The following is a 19,482-nucleotide window of genomic DNA, read 5'->3' on the forward strand; positions in this document are numbered from 1 at the left end:
ATAGGGACTTGCACAGCTTAAAAGTCAGAGGTTATCATAGCTCTGAGCAAGGCATAGAGACAGAATACAGTGGGTCCTATTAATACCCCAGGAGGCTCTTCTACCGTCTTGGCCACCTCACTAGTAACTTGCTCTGGTTGTCACGTCTGGAAGACACTGAGGGGAGCCCAGCCTCCTTTCAACTCCAGTTCCTTATAAAACTTTGGCAGCATGTCTCTAAGCCTGCAACCCCCATCTTAAAATAATCCACTCTGATATGGTATTTTGGCCTAGGAAAAGATTTGATTGGCCTTGTTCCTTAATTCTGAGAGGATTCTTGACCCTGTCTTTACTCATCAGCCCCATGGATTGTATCTGAGTGTGTGGCCCTGAGCTACTTCGGGATGGAGGCTGGTCACCAGGAAAGCCAACTGTGGGTTCTAGGGTTAGAGCTTTGAGCCAAGGCAGTTCAGACTGACCAGACTCCAAGAGAACATCTGAGGAGGGCTGACGGTTATGTTCAGTGATTGTGTGTGTGTGTGTGTGTGTGTGTGTGTGTGTGTGTGTGTGTGTGAGAGAGAGAGAGAGAGAGAGAGAGAGAGAGAGAGAGAGAGAGAGAGAGAGAGAGAGAGAGAGAGAGAGAGAATGGCTCAGTTCCTACGCCTACTCAATGCAATTCCAACAGAAACATCAGCCACTTGGCTCCATGGAGCTTCCTGAGTGGTAAGCACACTCATGTGACCAGAGAATGGGACGCGCCCAGTGCCCGGGGGTGGGGGGCACCCACGTGACTCCCTGACTGACATCTTCTCTGATGGTACCTCATGCATACCCTTATTTGGCTACCCTGACTCGGACCCCTTTACAACAAAGCTGTCAAGTACAGCGCTTTGCTGCATCCCATGAGTCATTCTAGTGACCAGAACCTTCTTGCAAATGTCTGAATCTGTAACTGGCTGGTCAGACCACATATGGGAGGAGAGCCCAGCCTTGATGGGTCTGTGGTCTGACAACAGCTCCCGGCTGTAGTGTTGAGATTCAGCTGTGCTGCGGTACACTGGTTGGCATCGGAACCGTCATCGTTACTTTTCTTTATGCTAGTTTATGAGCCGTACTGACACTTCAATCTGCCAGATGTTCAACAAGAATTTAGGGACTGATTTAATCTACAGTGATGAATAATGTTAGCGGGAAGCCAAATGTTCAAAGTCCTCTGATTTAGGTAACACGGGACAGGCACATTGAAGGCAACAGGAGATGTCGATTTAATGCTACCTGTTCTTTGTTCTTGTGTGAAAAACAGAGAGAATAGCAGTACTGACCTCCTGGCCACTCTGTATGGACTCTGTCTTACCAACCCCAAGCCATAGGAGGATGAAGGGATTTAAGTTTGGCTCCACTCTAATTTTAATATACTTGTGTGCACATGTATGTGCATGTGTTAGGGGGGTGTGAGTGGACTTGTGTGTGAAGGTGAACATTCATTCATGTGCGTATTCATGTAGAGGACAGAGGTCGGTCTTGTGTGCTGTTCCTCAAGCTGTCATCTGCTTTCTTTTTGAGACAAGGTCCCTCACTGGCCCAGACCTCAACAAGTAGACCAGGCTGGTTGACCAGAAGGCCCCAGGGATCTATCTCTTTCTGCTTTTCCAGAGCTGGGATCACAAGCAGGCACCACTACACTGAACACCTGATTTCACACGTGCTATTAGGAGCTTGTGGAGGATGACATTTTATGAATGAGGTTATAAAGATAATAAATCCTAATCCCAGACTGTGATCAGGGGCGCATAGGTACAGGAACAGCTCCAGTCCTGGTCTGTGAATCGGAGAGACGAGGCTGGTTCCCAGATACCATCTTTTCTACAACTAAGAATATTTGCTGCTAACAATCATGTCAACATTGGCGAGACATTGGCGAGAAGTTACAGCGAGGCTCTTGGCAGACAGACCCACTCTCCTAACCATGCTGGAGTGGTTCTAACTGACACTGTAGCTCCAGTGAGCAGACTGTTAGGACACAGCTCCCAAGAAAATTATCTAGGTACCAAGGTGGAATCTGGAGCAGTTCTAATCTCTGAAGAAAGGCCTGGGCCTTTCCGTTTTGGGCTTCTATTCCTTTCCTGGCCTGGAATACAAAGAACATGCTATCCCTCAGTCCGGACTGTCTGATGGCATTTAGTTCAGTCCGGACTGTCTGATGGCATTTAGTTCAGTCCTGACTGTCTGATGGCATTTAGTTCAAAACCTTCTAACGAAGTCAGAAAACACAACCTTAAGCGCTTCAGAGTTCGCTTTGCTCTGTTGCCTCCTCCGGCATCTTTGGAACAGATTCTCCTTTGCAGCTTCAGCATCCAAGCCATCCTAAGGCACTGCACACACCATGATGGGAGTACAGCCACTCTCCACGTGCCGAAGGGTTGGCTGGCCCTGTGCACACTTGCCCTGTTCCTTAATAAAAACAAAAAATCTCAAAACATGGATTGTGTCTGACAGCAGAAATTCAGAGAGGTTAAGGAACACGCTTCGTGACATGAAATAATAGGGAGGCGGAGCCAGCATCCTCACTAACTCCACAGGTCTGACTCCTCCCAGCAGGGTCACTCCTTGGCTGCCCAGCATACTTAGAAGGAAGGCATAGAAGTGCCTGGGGCTGACCCCAGGGGGAAGCAAGCAATGGAGTAACTCCTGCTCCAGACAGAGTGGGAGGAGCCACCCTCCTCTCTGCCCTAGGGTTGCCTTCTCACCAGCAAAACCCCAGCACCCTGGCTTCTCTCAGGAGTGTCTCTTGTCTCTTCACCAATGGAAGATTAACGGGACGCCAAAGCACCCCATTGCTCTGCAAGCATAAATTGCAAGAAAAACATTTAGAATATTGATTAAGTGCTTCATGCTCGAAGATTTAAATTTACCTCCTGTATTTCCAGGATTAGCTGACATAATGGGGTCAGTCTGCCGGCACAAATGATTTACAGAACACCCACTGGCAGCTTTCCTTTCAAAACTCGACACTTAAAAATTTGTGCTTGGTCACAACCAGCAGAGCCCTGGGTAGTTAGCAGCTCTGGATAATCACCTTCCTGCTGGGAAGGTTCAACATCAGTTCTAGACTGGCGTGGCCCTATCTGGAGCAAAATGGACTTTGTGTGGAAACCATGAGGCACTGAAGCAGAGGAGGGAGGGAGGGAGGGGGAAGCCTTCTAAATAGAGATCATATTCAATATTCTCAAGCGTAATATATGGAGGAGGTAAGTTGACCGTATTCCCACCATGCCTCCAATTCTCCTGGCCCTAAGGGGCCTCCTACGAAAGTTCAGCCTACAGTGAAAGCCGGACTAGAAGGGAGTCCAGGCTGTGCAGGGAGACCGGGAGGTGTGGACTGGCTTCAGATTCCACAGCCTCTCTGTGCACCTCACTCTTCTTGAGCGCGAAGGAGAAGCTGACTGTACCTGCTGAGAGCCACTTAGAACTGGAGAGACTCCTGGTGGGTAGACCTATTTCAGGGCGCAGGGGCAGCAGGGGAGCTGACTCTGCACTGCTGATTTGGGCAGGGATCACATCTTTCACAACCTAGACCCCTACACTGCTGATCCCCCTTCCCCCAGAATGCTGGTCTCAAGGATACAGGGAGGGGACCCAAATCCTAGATGAACACTGGATGGCTTTCCATGTCTCACGCCCAGTTTTATTTGGCTCATAGAAAGTTAAATTGGTTACTTGCACCGTTGCCGACTGCCTACTGCTACCCTGCTAGATATGGAACAAGGCTGTGCTCTCTGACCTGCTGTATCACAAGCCCAGGCCCAGAGCCCAGGCCGAAGGCTGCAGTGACCAGCCTCCGGCACAGTCAGCCTGCAACATCTACCCAATCAACCCTAGGAGAAAATTAAAACAAAACAGAACCTTGTTTCCCGATGGGTAAAACACAATGCCACATGAACCCTGACACTCAAAGAAGCAGCCGCCCACTTGTAATTCCAGCACTAGGGAGACAGAAAACAGGCAAGCCTCTCCTGTGGCTCACTGACCCACCAGCCACACTTAATCTCGAAGTTCCAGGTGAAGAGACTTACTGTTTCAGATAATGATGGATGGCTTCCTGAGGAATGGCACATGACCCCCCGACCCACACACGCACACTCACACATGTACACTCACACCCTCACAACAGGCATGCATACAAGACTGCACACAAACCGAAACTGATTAAGGTATGGTTACTCATATCTAAAAATCCCAGCATTTGGATGGCTAAGGTAGGCAGAGTGACACAAATTTAAGGTCACCCTGTTGTACAGTGTGAGAGACCCTTTTCCTCCAGCTTTTAGTAATCCTGGGAGCCGACCCCCCCGCCCCCATCCCGATGCTCAGTGCGGCACTGCTTTAACTAGACCTGGATCCTCGACGTGAGCAGACACTGTATCAAGGGTCCTCACTGGGGTGCTGGAGCTAAGCAGCGCACAGTGATTCCACACAGAAGACTCTCCACTGACAACCCCCGGAGGTGTTTACTTTTAAGCGACAAATACACTCTTTTGGTTCAAAGGCTGCACGTGTTTGCAGCGGCCAGGCCACTCAAGCACACAGATGATGAAGTAACTGGTAGAATTATTAAGATTTCTTTGTTTCTCGTGTGACCATTCCGTACAAGTCAGAGAGATAGGCCAACAATAGCACAGCTTGCGTCATGCTTGTTACTAATGTGACTGCCAATTACTCCTGACACGGGAGCCTGGCAGGTTACCCCAAACCCAGTATTTTACCACCTCGGGGGGCCCAGCACTTGGACATTTCCTTGACATTTTATACTAATCAATCAAAAAATGTTAAAGCAGACCCTTCCACAGCCGCCACCCATGAGCCCGTGGTCTCCAGGCCCAGAGCCACCCATTCCCCAGGAGGCTCTGCTGTTGGTTTGCTGATAATGACACTTTTAGGCAGACTTTTTTGAGAGAAAGAGTATAGCTCCAGTGTTAGGACAGATTCTTCGGTCCCCAAGAGCCTTCTTATGTCATTGTGTATCTAAAAATATTATGAGAGGGCACTTCTCAAGGGAAGTGAACTTTAAGGCTGCCAAAGTCTCTGACCGGCTCCAGATCTGTGACCAATGGGTCCCATGTTGGTTTAAGTCCGTTCTCTTCTGAGTCATGACACAGGCAGCCAGCAGGGACAAACGCCATCCAGGGATATTTCTAGGCCCCTGGTGAATGGAATTCATCTACAGCCCTGGGAGCCTTGCGCTGAGAGAGCCCTAAATCAGCCAGAGGGGGGCCATGTTCTCAGGGTGAAAGCCCTTCACTTGGCACTGTCATCAACCCCCAATCTATGGCCTCAAATTATCTTTCAGCCATTCTTCATGTAGGTCACCCTAAAGAAGCCGTCAAGCCACAAAGCTTTCTCTGGCAATCCTGCAGCCCTCCGCACCCTGAGCCAGAGGCAGCCCAGGGAGGAGGGCGGGCTGTATATCTGCCACTTCCTTCCTGTGCTGACCTTCAGCAGGGCAGCTCCCGCTGCCTTCTTTCCTGCCCTTCCCTTCCTCTCACTCTCCATTCCTAACGCAGTAGGACTTCGTTGTCCAAGTATCACAAAATGAGGCAAAAAGACACGCTGGAAAAGACATGCTGGAAAAGACACGCTGGGAAAGACACGCTGGTCTTGGGGTGAAGTCACTGTGCTCTCAGTTCTCTAAGCACGCCTGCAATGTCTGCCCCTCGGGGGTGCTCTGAGGAGAAGGAGGACAGAGGGCACATAGCCTTGGAATTATGAAATGTGCTAGCTCTGTCTCACACCAGTGCTCTTTAGCCCACCTCAGACCCCCAACCCAGAGCAAGGCCAAGCAGCACCACTCGTCTTTGTAACAGAGGAATCAGGTGAGGTGGCTGACTAGGGATCCGCTGAGATGGTCAGTTTTGCGAGTCACTCCGGAGCGTCCATTCCACCCCACTGACTGAACTCTCACAGCGAGGCACTACTCATGCTCAGGGGACAAAGACAAGATTAGCGCCAAGACCACGCGTGCTAACACCCTCGTCTGTGTCTCAGGTGTAAAGACCGGCTCCATGAAACCACAGGCCTCCTCTCCCAGACGCCAGACACCATTCAACTCCTCTGTGCATCCATCACAAGGCAGAGAAGTATGTCTGCCCTCAGTCCTAGCCAATCCACAATTTCCTCAGCCCTGAGATAAGACATCACACTTGAATTTTTACCTTTGTCCATCTGCTTACGAAGCAGAGCTCCCATGCTAACACAGAGCGTGGGAAGGCATGGTTTCTGGGGAGAAAGAAGCTGATGTGCGCCTCAGCGTTGCCAGGGCAACTGTGCAGTGGTACACAGAGTCCTGCTGGCAGGGAGGGTTGGCTGGGCATATCTGCGTTGGAGGTGAGACGTCCATCACAAGACCCCCAAGCCAGGAGCAGGGATAGGACGAGGAACCGGAAGGCAGAGGACACATTTTATGGCGAACAGAGTCTTCCCCACTCATGGAAGGAAGAATGGCGTGGTTTCCGGTGATTAATCTGGGATGTCACCTAGTTACCTCATCTGATCTTGCATACTGTGGGCAAGCTGCACCTGAGAGTTGAATTTCTGTTTTAGCATTTGAGTGCTCATGTCTATGCGGTCTTTAGGTCAGAGAAAACAGTAACGGGCCTAGGTGGCATCGCCCTTTGTGTATCTCAGTGTGGGCAGAACGGTGTGGGTCCTCAGTGTGCGCAGAAGAGTGGGTCCTGCTGAAGCACAGGCTCGCCTTCTCATCTGGAGATAGCAAGGGCTCAAAAGCATCTCAGAAACCCAAAGAACACCGGGCCTGATGTTGAGCTGTGTGACCCGATTTCTCCCTGCTATCTGGTGTGAGTGAATTGTCTGACACTGTATGTTGGAGTTGGAACCCGGAAGGACCAGGAGACAGAGACCAAAGCTCAGATGAAGGGCACTGAGCATAGGGTGATGCCATACAAAGCAGATGGGCAAACTGCCCAACACTTTCTGGACCACAGCCCTCGTGAATGAAGGCGGCTTCTTCCGAGGGCTCCAGAGAGGGTGACCGCTGCCAGGGAAGTGGTGAGAATGGGGTCCCATCACAGTGCTTAAAAGTAACACACAGGGCTCAATTCAGCTCTGCATAAAGGAGGCATGGTACACATGTCTATAACCCCAGCACTCTGGAAGCAGAGAAAGGAGGACCAGAAGTTCAAGGCCAACCTTAGCTACATAGCAAGTTCGAGGTCAACCTTACCTACATAGCAAGTTCAAGGTCACTCAGGGATATCTGAGACCCAATAACAATCAAAACTACAGCAAACAGACTAACACTACTTTCCCCAACACAGCCGATGGCAGAAGCCAGCGTGGTTACCTTTTCCTCAGCGTATGGGAACAACCGTGAACAGGTGACATTCTTGGATTCCCAGCACCGCTTCTGTGACCCACCAGCTCTGCAGACTTGAATATAACCATCATCTTCCTGAAGTCTATGTCCTCTGACGCAAGAGCCAGCCCAGCACGTTACCCTTTCCCTTCGGCCATCGGGGCACACCCGAACTGCACAGAACCCCGAAAACCTCCCAGGAGCTAAGGCCTCGCTGACAGCTGAGTACTCACTTCCATGGAACTCAACAGAACGCCACACCGAGTCCTCCCTCGGACTGAGGTGGGAAACTGCCATGCTCACATTTGCTTCTTCTGCTCAGACACACCTGAGTTGGCCTTTGAGAACTTTCCTGGACATTTTTGCTGGGCTCTGGGCACACACAAGGTTCCCATGGAGCTGTATCAGCTCCTCATACTCTGGAAAAGCACCTTTTGGCCTTGCAAATAACTAGTGTTTCCGAGACTCTACACAGCTGCTAGTAAGGCCGCCTCTGGTTTACCTTCAGAGACAGTGAAGAAGCCGGTGCTAGGTTTGAACTCCCTCTTTCGATACATTGTTGCTTTACCAAAGACACAAAATCATATCTCCAGCTCAACTCTACCATGCACCACCCCCTACCTTCCCCAGCCCCCCCCCACCCCCCCCCCCACCCCCCGGCCAAAAAATATCTTAGTGGCGCATCTGCCCAGACCCGTCATTTCACAGAGCCTTGACCAAAGTCACGTCCTCAGTAAGTAGCAGTCAGTTCCATGGTCACCGTTCTCTTCACTCGGAGACACCTCAACTCCCAGATGCAATTCTGGGCTGGAGAGACGGCTCAGTGGGTAAAGCACTGATTGCCTGGTCACCGTACATACGTGAAGACCCGCATGCAGATTCCCAGCACCTGTGTAAAGCTGGACAGTAGCCGGGATCTGTAATCCCAGTGCAGAGATAATCACCGAGGCTCACAAACAGCCCGGTTTACACAAGCTGGGTTTAACACACGGGCTCCCACATGGCATGTATGAATACATGTGTACATGCAAAGATGGTTTTTGAAAACAATTCACCTCTGAGCGATGCCTCTCAGACAGTGAGTATGCCTCTTCCCAGAAGCTGTCGCCACAGGAAACCCAGACCCTCCTCTCACCTGCAAATTTGCACATGGTGGTAAAACGTGTGTGGGGATTTCATTCTCAGACGACCCTGCTGGCCCCAGAGGCTTGTTCTTCACCCGGAAGGCAGTGGTAGTGGTGGCAGTGGTAGTCTGTACTGCGAGGGCTGGCTGCCACACCGTCACATCTGAGCCATTGCCAAAGGCTTGAATTGCATTCTCTACAGCAAAACAAAAAAGTAAATTCCGATTCAGAGGCAAACAGCAACTATAGCAGGTAGGATGTATACAGCAAAGGAGGCACAGGAGCAATTCTGGATCTAGCACACTGGATGTCTCAGAACAAATCAATCCACCCATCCCCCGACCCATGCCCTCATCCCCCACTCCCCACCACCCAACCCATCAAACCAATCTCTCTCTCTCTCTCTCTCTCTCTCTCTGTGTGTGTGTGTGTCACACACACACACACACACACACACACACACACACACACACACCTTACTGGTGCTGAGAACCAATGTCTTGGATTAGGTGCTCAATAATCAATGCACTCATTAAATACTGAGCCAGAAACTTACTATACCATGAACACACCAAGAACTTACTGTCAGCCTGTTGAAAGACATCCTCAGACTCAGAAGTGGCACCACAGTCGCGTCATTTTCCAGGAAAAAGGAAAATCCCTACACTGTGTTAGGACTCTATATGGAATGGAAGTTAACCAGTGGCATTTTCTATAGCCTGGAGCTAAAGCAATGCTAACACTCACACTCACTTGGCAAGAGAATTCAGCCAGTTTCTCTAGAAGAAAAATCTGCCCCAGACCTCACTCATATCTACTGAAAATTTTAGTATGATTATTTTTCTCCTTTCTGCTTCCAGTCTTCCAAACAAAATCTGCATAATTAGATAGGCAAACCCTGAGTAAATGAAAAGTTTGAAACGTGAAACTTTCAAAGCTTATTATAATTTCATGGGATTAGATTGTTTTTATGGCAAGAGTAAATTGGTTGTGTGTTGTTCCCGTCCTAAAATGAATAAAAAAACAGTTTTTAATCAGGTCTTTGGGGATTTGCCCTGGATTTAGGAATTTTTTTATTTCATATTCATTGTATAAGAAACCAAACTCCTTCATTTGGGACCTGAAAGTGCAAACGGCGAATACATGATGCTCACTTGGCACTTTTCGATATGAAAGACAGAATAGCCAAACCCTAATCTTTCCTTCAGACGTGACACTTGGTTTTAAAGTTGTCACCCTTCAAGTTTAGCACAATTGGAAGCTGCTTTTCCATGGCTCCACATTTGGGGTGGGGGGTTCTCTGAGAGATGGCTTGCAAACGATACAGCTTCGTGCTTCTAACTAGACTCAGTGGTTTGGTGCCGCACAGACTGTCGAGGAAGGCAAACCTGTAGACCAGGCTCCTTCAGGGACCTCCGGAGAAGAACAACACAGAGTCCCACGTTTCCTTCTTAGACAAAGAGGCCCAAGACGGAGCTGTGCTTTGTGAAGAGCATCCTTGCCTTCCCAGGTGTGTCAACCTCACCCCTTTGAGTTCAGTTTTTCTCTTGCTCATTCACTACAATGTTCCCTAGGTACCTACTAAATCCCAGGTGTGAGGTGTGGCTCCACATACTAAGTGTAAGGTCTTGAACAGCAGTGACAGCAACCAAATCACGGGTGACGCCAAATGCCAGAATCTTCTCTCTTCCCGACATACCTATCTGCCATGCACCCGGCTTTAAAATGACCACTTTCCAGTCCCAAACTGTAACCAACAACGACTGCAGCTGTGTTCATGACAAGGGAGCTCGAGAAGCCTGGCCTAACCACAAGGAAGTAGAGTGAGGTTTCCACACAGGAGTCACATTCAAGGAAGTGTAACGGCTTCTACTTCAGGTCCCTCTGTAAGGCACTGAATTTGCAGCCCATCCAAACCAGGATAAATCTGATGACTATGAAAGCCTTTGGCTGCCTTGGCATTTGTTTTTATTTAAAAAGTCATCAATAAGACTATTCTCCCCTTTACCAAAACATTGCCAAAGAGTGACAACTTTAATTTCTCTCTGAAGACGAAATTTTCCATTGCTTTATTTTTGCTAAAACTTGTATTCAACAAGAAGAGCACAAGATGTTTTTTTTAAATGCATAAAATAAATCCCAAACAAAAGGTCCAATTGTAACATGCAGGTACACCCAATGTTTTAGCAAATGCCTCCATATTTTTAGCTCATTTTCTGGGTTCAAATGGTACCCAAGAACTCAAAAGATCATTTTGTTTTTGGGAGAACCAAACTAAGGCATTGTGGCTGCATAGTTTGACGCACCTATCAAGCAAGTTTGTTTTTGTGAAATGTCCATGAGATGTTTTCCCATACAGTCAGTAAATCTCTAGCTAATTCTTCTAAAACCAGTCAACACAGAGCATTGTACAGAATTTATCACTTGAAGACAAAGTCCTTCAGGGGTGTGGCTGAACCATAATATCTGTCACTAAGAAGTCAGACCTGACCCCTGATGTCCAGGATTATACTCCTGACAACAGGTCCTTCAAGACCAGCTACTAGCAGGTCTTTGGGAGCCATGAGGCTAATCAAGGTTCAAAGCTTTGGGTCATAACTCTACCACTCAGGGTCTGTAAGAACGCTAGACTCTTTCTCCGCTGTCATGTGGATATGACACTGGCATCCTGTAAGGTTCTCATGTGGAGTATACAAAATGAAACTGCATGAGCCCTGTACCACTTACAACACTGGGTTGTATTTCCACTGGAAGGTCATCCAGAGGATGCCTGGCCATCATGAAGCCATGTGTGAGAGAGACCTGCTGTCCCAATATTAAGTTTCCCTGGCATATGCCCATGGTGCACATGGGTATACAACGTCCCTGTCCCTTTGCCTAACATGACTCCAAATTGTCTAAAGGACGCCACGGCAGTGAACAGTCCTGATCCCAAAGAGGAGTGTCCTGCTCACAAAGACCCAACTCCCAAGAAAACCCAGATCCCGAGGGTCCCCGCTGCACGGCCAGACTCCCCCAATCAAGACAGATCCAGAGGCAGAGCAATGGGCTGTTGATTTTAACATTCTAATTTCCCCAGCCAAGTCCTCAGAGGCCCGTCCTATCCCCTTTGTTTGAGCTTCTCACATTTTATGTCCCTACCAGCTTTTCAGAACCTGGGAGTGGACTCTCCATTGGCTGCCAAGATGAAAATTTGGTCTGTGGGGAGAGGCACTCTTTCCTACATCATGCACCCTCAGCTACTTGAATCTCTTGTCCTCACAGGCCTCTGGGATCACAGTCTTGGCAGCACCCAATCCATCACTTGAGTGGCTCCCTGCCATGTCACTGAGTGTGCCAAAAGAAGCAAAAGTCATCACCAACCATCAGGAAAGGGAGGGAGACAGAGGGAGAACGGAGCACAGCGAGCTTTGGCTCTGAGAGGAAGTCATGTATGCACGGGCATTCATCTTATTCCTTCAAGACTTACTGAGACACGTATTGTCCTTAAAAAAATGCAGAAATTTCAAGCATTCCTCCAGGTCATTGCCAGTGTTGCTGCAGTCGCACCAGGGGGCCACGCTGAGACTGTTGGAGTCTATGTAGTTGGGGGTCATGACCGTGCCTACGAGAGACAAAGACAAGGCATGCTGCTGCTGTCCTCCTGCGCTGACACAGACTTTTCTGTGGCCTAAAAGGGAACAAATGTTGGCCTGACAGCGGGTAATGCCACGGCTACTGGCAAAACGCTGTGTCTACTGGATGGGAAGTTATGTCAAGCGGTGCCTTCTCATGGCAATTCATCTTGACCACGCAGAATGATTTTTTACATTTACTTTAAAAATCATAATCAAACTCCTTGGGCTGGATTTTCTTCCTGCACAAATGGTATGGATGTCAGGGAAAAGGCAAGAACTAAGAATCTATGTGCTGCCAAATCCCTTGCATTTTCCTGAAAAATGCCATTAATCTTCACAAATCAGAGTGTTCTGGGTACACACTTCTTAAGAATTCCTTTAAGGCTCTTAATCCAGTCTCCTCAGAAACAAACGGCTTCTTTAGAGTAACACAGGGAAGTGATGATGCCTCTATTGAGGCCCCCACATTCTCAGTGTCTACAAATGTAAACAGAGAGGCGTTCACCGCCCCCCCAGACTCTCAGCTGATTTACATAAAGTCACGCACAGTGGAAAGATTTGAAAATAAGGCTGAGGTGTAGCTCAGCTGCTGGCGCTTGTACAATCCACAGCCTCACAGAGGCCAGGCATGGTGGGCCATGCCTGTAATCCCAACACTTGGGAGGTCGAAGTAGAGTTCGAGGTCATCCTTAGATAGGAAGAGAGTCTAAGGCCAGTGGGCTACACGAGATTCTAGCAGAAGAAGAAGAAGAAGAGGAGGAGGAGGAGGAGGAGGAGGAGGAGGAGGAGAAACCTATAAGGGAGGGAAGGACACAGAAAGCCGGTGGAACTCCCTCATTGTCTACGGATCCACAGCAGTTCCCACAGAATCGCTGCAGAGTGAGCCTTCCTGCTTATGGACGTGTGGTTTTCTGGTGAGTCCTCCACTGGGAGAATTATACAATGCATTTATATTTAACACAGCCCAAATGTCTTCTCCTGGGTGGCTCATACCCGGCAATGCCCACGAACACCAAGAGCTTTCTGTTTTTAGTTACTTTCATGGAAAGAAGAAGTAAGTGGTCAGAAACCCAGAGGATGAGTTGGGCTACAAGCGCAGAGCAGAAGTCTTGGGAAGCTCTTCGGAGGTCAAGGGCGTGTTGCCGGTTTCCTACTGCTCTACCACTTGTTTCTGAACTCATCCCATTATTAGCATGAGAATCAATTTTCATCCGCACCTCACAGAGAAGTCTGATTCACCAGGCACTGGGTAAGAGAGTGGGGAGGTCACCGCCACTGCACCCCAGAGGCCGCAGTGGATCCCCGACACGTGAAGAGCCAGGAACAAGGGTTGTGACTCAGGAAAACATGTACGCGAAGACATCCAGACACAGGAGAGAAATACTCTTTGGCCTGCACCGCACACTTCATCTACATTTGTTCCCTCTGTTTCATCATCCTCAGGCACAGAAGGCTTTGCCAAGCCTGGGAATGAGCTCATAGAAATGCTGGCAGTGCCTCGCCTTGGCCGCTCGCAGGGGAGTTAATGAGCGTGAACTCCTGGAAGGACATGGGCTGAAGTACTAACAGTGATTACATCTGGGAGTGGGATTCCATCTGTGGAGACTCAGCATTGTCTCCTGGGAGCATCCCTGCGTTCACTTACTTTTTTTTTTTTTTTTTTTTTTTTAATTTTGAAACAGTGCATATGCCTTAACTGCTTTTGTTATTTCTCCACGTCCTTAATTTCATATATCCTTCCAGGTGGAGACTGAGAACTTCATTACTGAGAGCATGAACACGTTTCTGCAGTTCTAACTTAGGGAGGGTGCTTACCTGGAGGAACTGTAACAGATTACTCAAGGCACCCCGCGTGGGAGCACAGGCATCCTTTTAAAAAGTCAGAAGTGACTAACCTTGCATTAAGCACTCGCTCACTTAAGCCAAAGGCTCTCACTGAAGATCTTCTCTGATGAGCTGCTCCGCCAGTGCTGCCACACTCCAGGTGGGAGGGTCTCCCTGCTGGGGACCTACAGGAGCCTCCCTGGGTGGGAGGTGCCTCTGGGCCAGGGCTGTGTGGCAGCTGTGTCTTCTCTCACCTTCCACAGCCCCACTGCGCATCCCTTCTCAAATGCCAACCATGATGGAGCAGCTTCAGCTGTCCCTGGTACCTGCCTGGGGACAGTGCTTTCCTCCCTGCCAGCTCTGCTTACACCAAATAGAAGTCTTCCTCTTTCTAGATCTCCCCCCCCCCGCCCCCGCAAAGAGTCCTGTTTAATTTTACTATTCTCTTAAATACCTGAGCATATGGCTCACCTAGTGCCACCCCAAACTAGAAAATGCGGTTTCGGTTTTTCCAAGTTATTTACAAGGAGAAAAATAAAAATCTAAACAATCCCCTGTGCATCAGGAGTCAAATGGCCAAGAAGGACAAATGACAAGAAGCTCCTCAGTGTTGGGGAGTTCATTCTCAAAGGGCGTTTCAGTCCCCGACTCAGTTAACTTTGATTTGCTCTCCCCTTCCAAACACCCAACCTCGCTCTGCTTCTGTCCTGTGGCCGGTTCCCCAAGGAGATGTTTCACTTCCTTAAAATCTGTAGCCTTCCGGCCCCTTAATTATCCCAGACTCTCCTTTCTCCAGAATCTATCTCCTCGTTCTCTCTCTCTCCCTCCGTCCCTTTCTCCCTCCCTCCCTCCCTCCAGGCTTTCTTCAAACCCCCAGTACAGTCCACTAGGAAATTTATTTATGTGCAGACATCTCGCACTGCCGTGTATTTCAGATTCTCCTGCCCCCCTCACCCCACCCCTCACACACACCCACACCCACCCTTCACCCCACCCCATCCCCCCATGCGGGTCTTACCAATCAGTCCTGAGTAGGCCAGGAGGCAGTCTGCGTAGTTCTCCTTAAGACAGTTGCTGACAGACCTTGACTCTGGCTGGCAGTTGGTAAAAAAATCTGCAAGACGAGATCTGCAACAGAAAGTGTGGGGGTGGGGGGAGGGGAAGGTCATGCGCTGAAAACACCCCAGGCTTCTGAACTGAGAGAAGGGGTGCACGGAGGAGCCTGGAGCAGGCTCAGGGGTGTGGCTGGCCTGAGGAGCAACTTCTGATGTTTCAAGGCACAGGAGGCCACTGTGGTTGCTGACACTTCAGTGAGTAGAGGATTTTGGGTGTTCACAGTACAAAGACACGAACACTCTAATTAGCCAAACCATTACATGCTGCATATGTGCACGTACTGAAATGTCACCCCATAGCCCAGAAATATGCATGATATATTACGTCCATGACAAATACAAAATATACACGAAGAGGGGGAAAAACCCACTAAGTCTTGGACAGACACAACAATAATTCCTTTGGCAGTATGCTGCTTTATGCTCTTTCTCTCCCCCTCTCCCACCCCATACACAGAGAGCACCAGGATATGGGTAATTCTTTCCTTAAATCAACCTTGCCCCTGCCCCTCCCCCTGCCCCCACCTACCTGGGTGAGGTTGCTTGTTTAGACAGAAATCTTTGGGGTCTGTAACTGGAGAAACCTAGAGGCTTTGAAGTTTCCATTCAATATTTATTTCTGACTAGACTTATTTGCATCTTTAGGAAATACGCTTCTCCACACGCTCACCGGAGATCCACAGCGGGAAAATATTTACTTTATACAGAAACATGTTCCTGGCATCAAAATTGGATCCTACAGCCCATCTGCTCCCATAATTCCTAGAGCCTTGAAAAATGCATGTCTCTGTCTCCCGAGTCTCTTCTCATCCCCCCAGGCCAAGCACAGTGATGTCCCTGGTCCCCTAGCCCCATGCCACTAAAGAGTAAAAGAAAAGCCAAGCTGGGTAGGTGAGGCTCTCTGCAGGGCTGCCACAGCAGCCTGTGGCTAGATGCCGCTAGATGCCTTGTCTGCAGGGCCCTTTGGCCAAGGTGCGGCTGGTAGCACTCCCAGCACTCGACTGTTAGGAAGCCCTGAGTGGGTGATGGTGAAGGCACAGAGATACACAGGCCTGGATTTGCTGCACGGAGCTGGGCCGGGCTGCAGGAGTTAAGGGTTTGTAAAGGCCCAATTTCCTCTGGGTTTTGGAGGTGGGTGAGGGTTGTTTTGTGTTTGAGATAAGGTTTTGCTATGTAATCCAGGCTGTCTTCAAAGTTGTAATCCTCCTGCCTCAGCCTCCCAAGTGCTAGGATTATAGGCCTAAACTAGCATGCCTAGGATCATTCCCACCATTTTAACTGGAGAAGGCAGCCAAGGCCCTGGCCAGTGGTCAAAGCTCACAGGATACAGCAAGAGCTCGGTTTTGGGGGGTGGGATTGTACAGGGGGTCTGGGAACAGGCACTTGATGTGGTTTTTTTTTCCCCCCACACAGCACTGACACTCCTTGGTGAATCTCTCAGCACACTTCCAGAGCAGGGCCATGGGCTCTGCAAACTGCCCCTCTCCAGCTTGGTGAGACTCTGAATACGTGTGAGCACGTGGACACAAGCAAAGCCAAGGACCTGCTAAAACCCTCCACCTTCTCCCAAACACACAGAACAGCAAAAGACCTGGCTAGTTCTACAGTCTGGCCAACAGATTTTTTATTTTCAGGAAATCCCTAAAGATACCTCAGGCTCACTCCACTAGACCCTCTGGTGTTGAGGGATGGTCTGATGTATTTTGATGCTAATTAATGCTTGCTGTCTGTGTAACCCAACTTTTGCTTAATAAAAAAGCCATCCCACCTGGGCAGGGCTGAGGAGATAGATGGGGCTTAGAGAGAGAAGGATCCTGGGAAGAAGAAAAGAGAGACCACCACAAGAAAAAAAAAGGAGACCTGAGAAGAGAGGAAGGCCACCATGGGTTAGATGGAGGAGAAGCACATGGCCGGTGTGGATGGAGGATTTGGCCCAGATGAAGAACATGAGCAAGTATTTGGGATTATGGATGGGAGGGAGCTTGATAGAAGTTACTAGAAACAGGTGGCATGGGATTGAGGCAGGGATCCCATGCCTGCCCCACTATGGGACGTAGTTTAGAGGATTGTTATCTGCCCTGCGCCAGGTTAACTAAGGCTATTTTAAAATATAACAAGTGTCTATGTCTTGATCGATTGCTAGCCGGTTGTACAGATAATTTTAAAAACAATACACCGGCATTCAGCTTGGATGGGGTGTTAATTTCAGAACAAAACTCCTGGTCATGAAAGTTACTGATCTAATGGGAAGGCCACCTTCACCACAGACAGCTCTCCACAGACGATGACCGGCAGCTGACTGAACAGTACCCTGGCCTGCAGACCCCCCTCCTGCCCACATGCTTTCACGTGCCTTGAGTCTCTAAAGCACACTGCTACCTGGCAACACTGTGATGCAGACCTCAATCCCCCTGCACATGGCCACACCACAAGACTCACTCTACTAACGTCCAGAACTACGTCCAGAACTGACTCACGACTGGACCCTGGATGGAAGGTTAACTGAGTCCGTGCGTTGCAGAAAACACAAGCCTGACTGGGAGAACCAAACAAAATATGCGGCTCTAAGCGGGACCCCAGTGGTTGCATTTTGAGATGGCATGACGGACGAAGGCCCCAGCTCTAAGACGAGTAAGGCTGAAGACCAGCTGAGAAGGGAGATCAGCTCAGTAGAATATATTCCTTATCCAACTTAAAGAATACAACTTTCCCGCCACCATCCTTTCTCCAGGCAGTGCCCAGGGTTTTCACCTAATTTGAACTACATGTTTCCTCTTAAACTCTAATAAAATTGTACTCACGCCTCCTTCTGAGCCTGTTTTTAAGTTATTTTGTTAATGAAACCAATAACCCCCAAAGGGAACCTCCGCGTCCCCAATAACAAGACCAGTGCACCACGGACAAAGAGTTTCAGAATCCAGGTGTATATGGGGGTGACTGTTACAGCACCCACATTCCTGGGGTTCTATCAGAGCTGTTCCTCACCTACTCCTCACATTCACCTCAGGAGACAAAGTGGCCGTATGATGGTACTTCCACTATGGCGGACAGAACACTGAGGTGAGAACTCCACAGAGCGGCATGCCGGAGTCCGCTCCTTATGGGCAGGCGGCCACTGGAGGAACGGTGGGAACTGCTTGACATTCGAACAGCAGCCACACCACAACGCGGTACTTATAGCGCGGTAATCAACAAATGCTGTAAAGCAGTTGTTCTCGGATGACAAACGAACCATGCTGAAGAGACATGATGCTGTTGGTCCTATGGGTGAAGACTGGGCCGTGTCTTGGCTGTCTGACCCCGTCCTCTGGGCAGGGCTTCTGTGGTGCTACATAAAACCATCATGGCCCAACAACACTCCCCAGCCTTTCCAAAGAGAAGAGGAATCCGTCCTTTCCAACGCCTCTCCTCAACAGAGCTCTAAGACACCTCTAGTGCTGCATGCCGAGGGCCACGTGCAGCAGTCAGGCAGACGAACTGTCTGAGCTCAGAGACTGGCATGCTCCTAATAAAGTGATGAGGAAAACCTTGTCTGTCGCGTTTAACCCTCGACTGTCCAGAAGCCGCAAGAAACATGTTAAAGGATTTATGATAGTACCTTGTTAGTTATTTTTTGTTTGCTTGCTTTCAATTTCAGACAGGGTCTTACGTCGCCCAGGCTGGCCTCAACTGGATATGTAGCTATGAATAACCTTCAAACTCCCAATCCTCCTGCCTCTACTTCCTAAGTGTTGGGAGAGCAGCCGTCACGGTCAGCAAGTCCTTGAAAACCGTCAAGAAAGGCTGCTAAGAAAAATGAAAGCAAAGACAAAAGAAGAACGTAATAGACAGCATTACATATGACCTAGTTCTTTCCTGGCAAGTCTAATGAGGTAGGTATTTTGTTGTTTTAAGTTTTTGCTTTATTTATTTTTGATGTTTTTAATTAGCACACAAAGTAACAGGTTTCCCTGTGGCATTTCGTAACACTTACTTTGGATTAATTCCCGCACACACAATATGCCTTTCTGCCACCTCCCTGCCCTACCTCCCACCGCAAACCCTAATCCTAATTTTATACTTGAGGAAAGTAAGTCTTCATTCTAGAGGAAAACAGGAAAAGAACAGAACCTGGATTTTAAAACTACACACTGACCCCCCCTGCAAATGCTTTCAGCCCGCTGCTGCAACGGCTCGGAGAAGTCAAGCCATGGGACTGAGACACAAGGACAGGCACAGCTGCTGCCAAGGCAAAGGAGCATGCGGCAGGCAGAAGGCACGCCCGCCCGACTATCATGTCTCTGGTAATTCCAGGGTAACACTTATAAAGGACTCGCATGTGCTAGGTGCTGGTTTATCAAGTGCTGTGTAGTCACACATTCAACTCTCACAACAGCCTTACTAAGCCTGAGCCCCACTATCTAGAGGAGAAAACTGAGAGGCAGAGGCAGACGGCGTAGACCCTTCCAAGTTCT

The 19,482-nt window shown here is 49.1% G+C and overlaps 1 protein-coding gene across 1 annotated transcript in view; it reads right to left on the bottom strand.

Moving 5' to 3' along the window:
* Gfra1 (GDNF family receptor alpha 1) overlaps positions 1–19,482 on the bottom strand; it is a 201,844-nt gene that overhangs the window by 13,901 nt on the left and 168,461 nt on the right. The window contains exons 7-9 of the mRNA XM_051146857.1: positions 14,932–15,041; positions 11,942–12,076; positions 8,484–8,668 (exon numbers count right to left, since the gene is read on the bottom strand). Of these exons, the coding sequence (XP_051002814.1) occupies positions 8,484–8,668; positions 11,942–12,076; positions 14,932–15,041 (430 nt within the window). The remainder of the gene's footprint in view (positions 1–8,483; positions 8,669–11,941; positions 12,077–14,931; positions 15,042–19,482) is intronic.

This window comes from Acomys russatus, chromosome 5 (assembly GCF_903995435.1).
Source record: "Acomys russatus chromosome 5, mAcoRus1.1, whole genome shotgun sequence".
In the NCBI taxonomy this organism is placed as follows: Eukaryota; Metazoa; Chordata; class Mammalia; order Rodentia; family Muridae; genus Acomys; species Acomys russatus.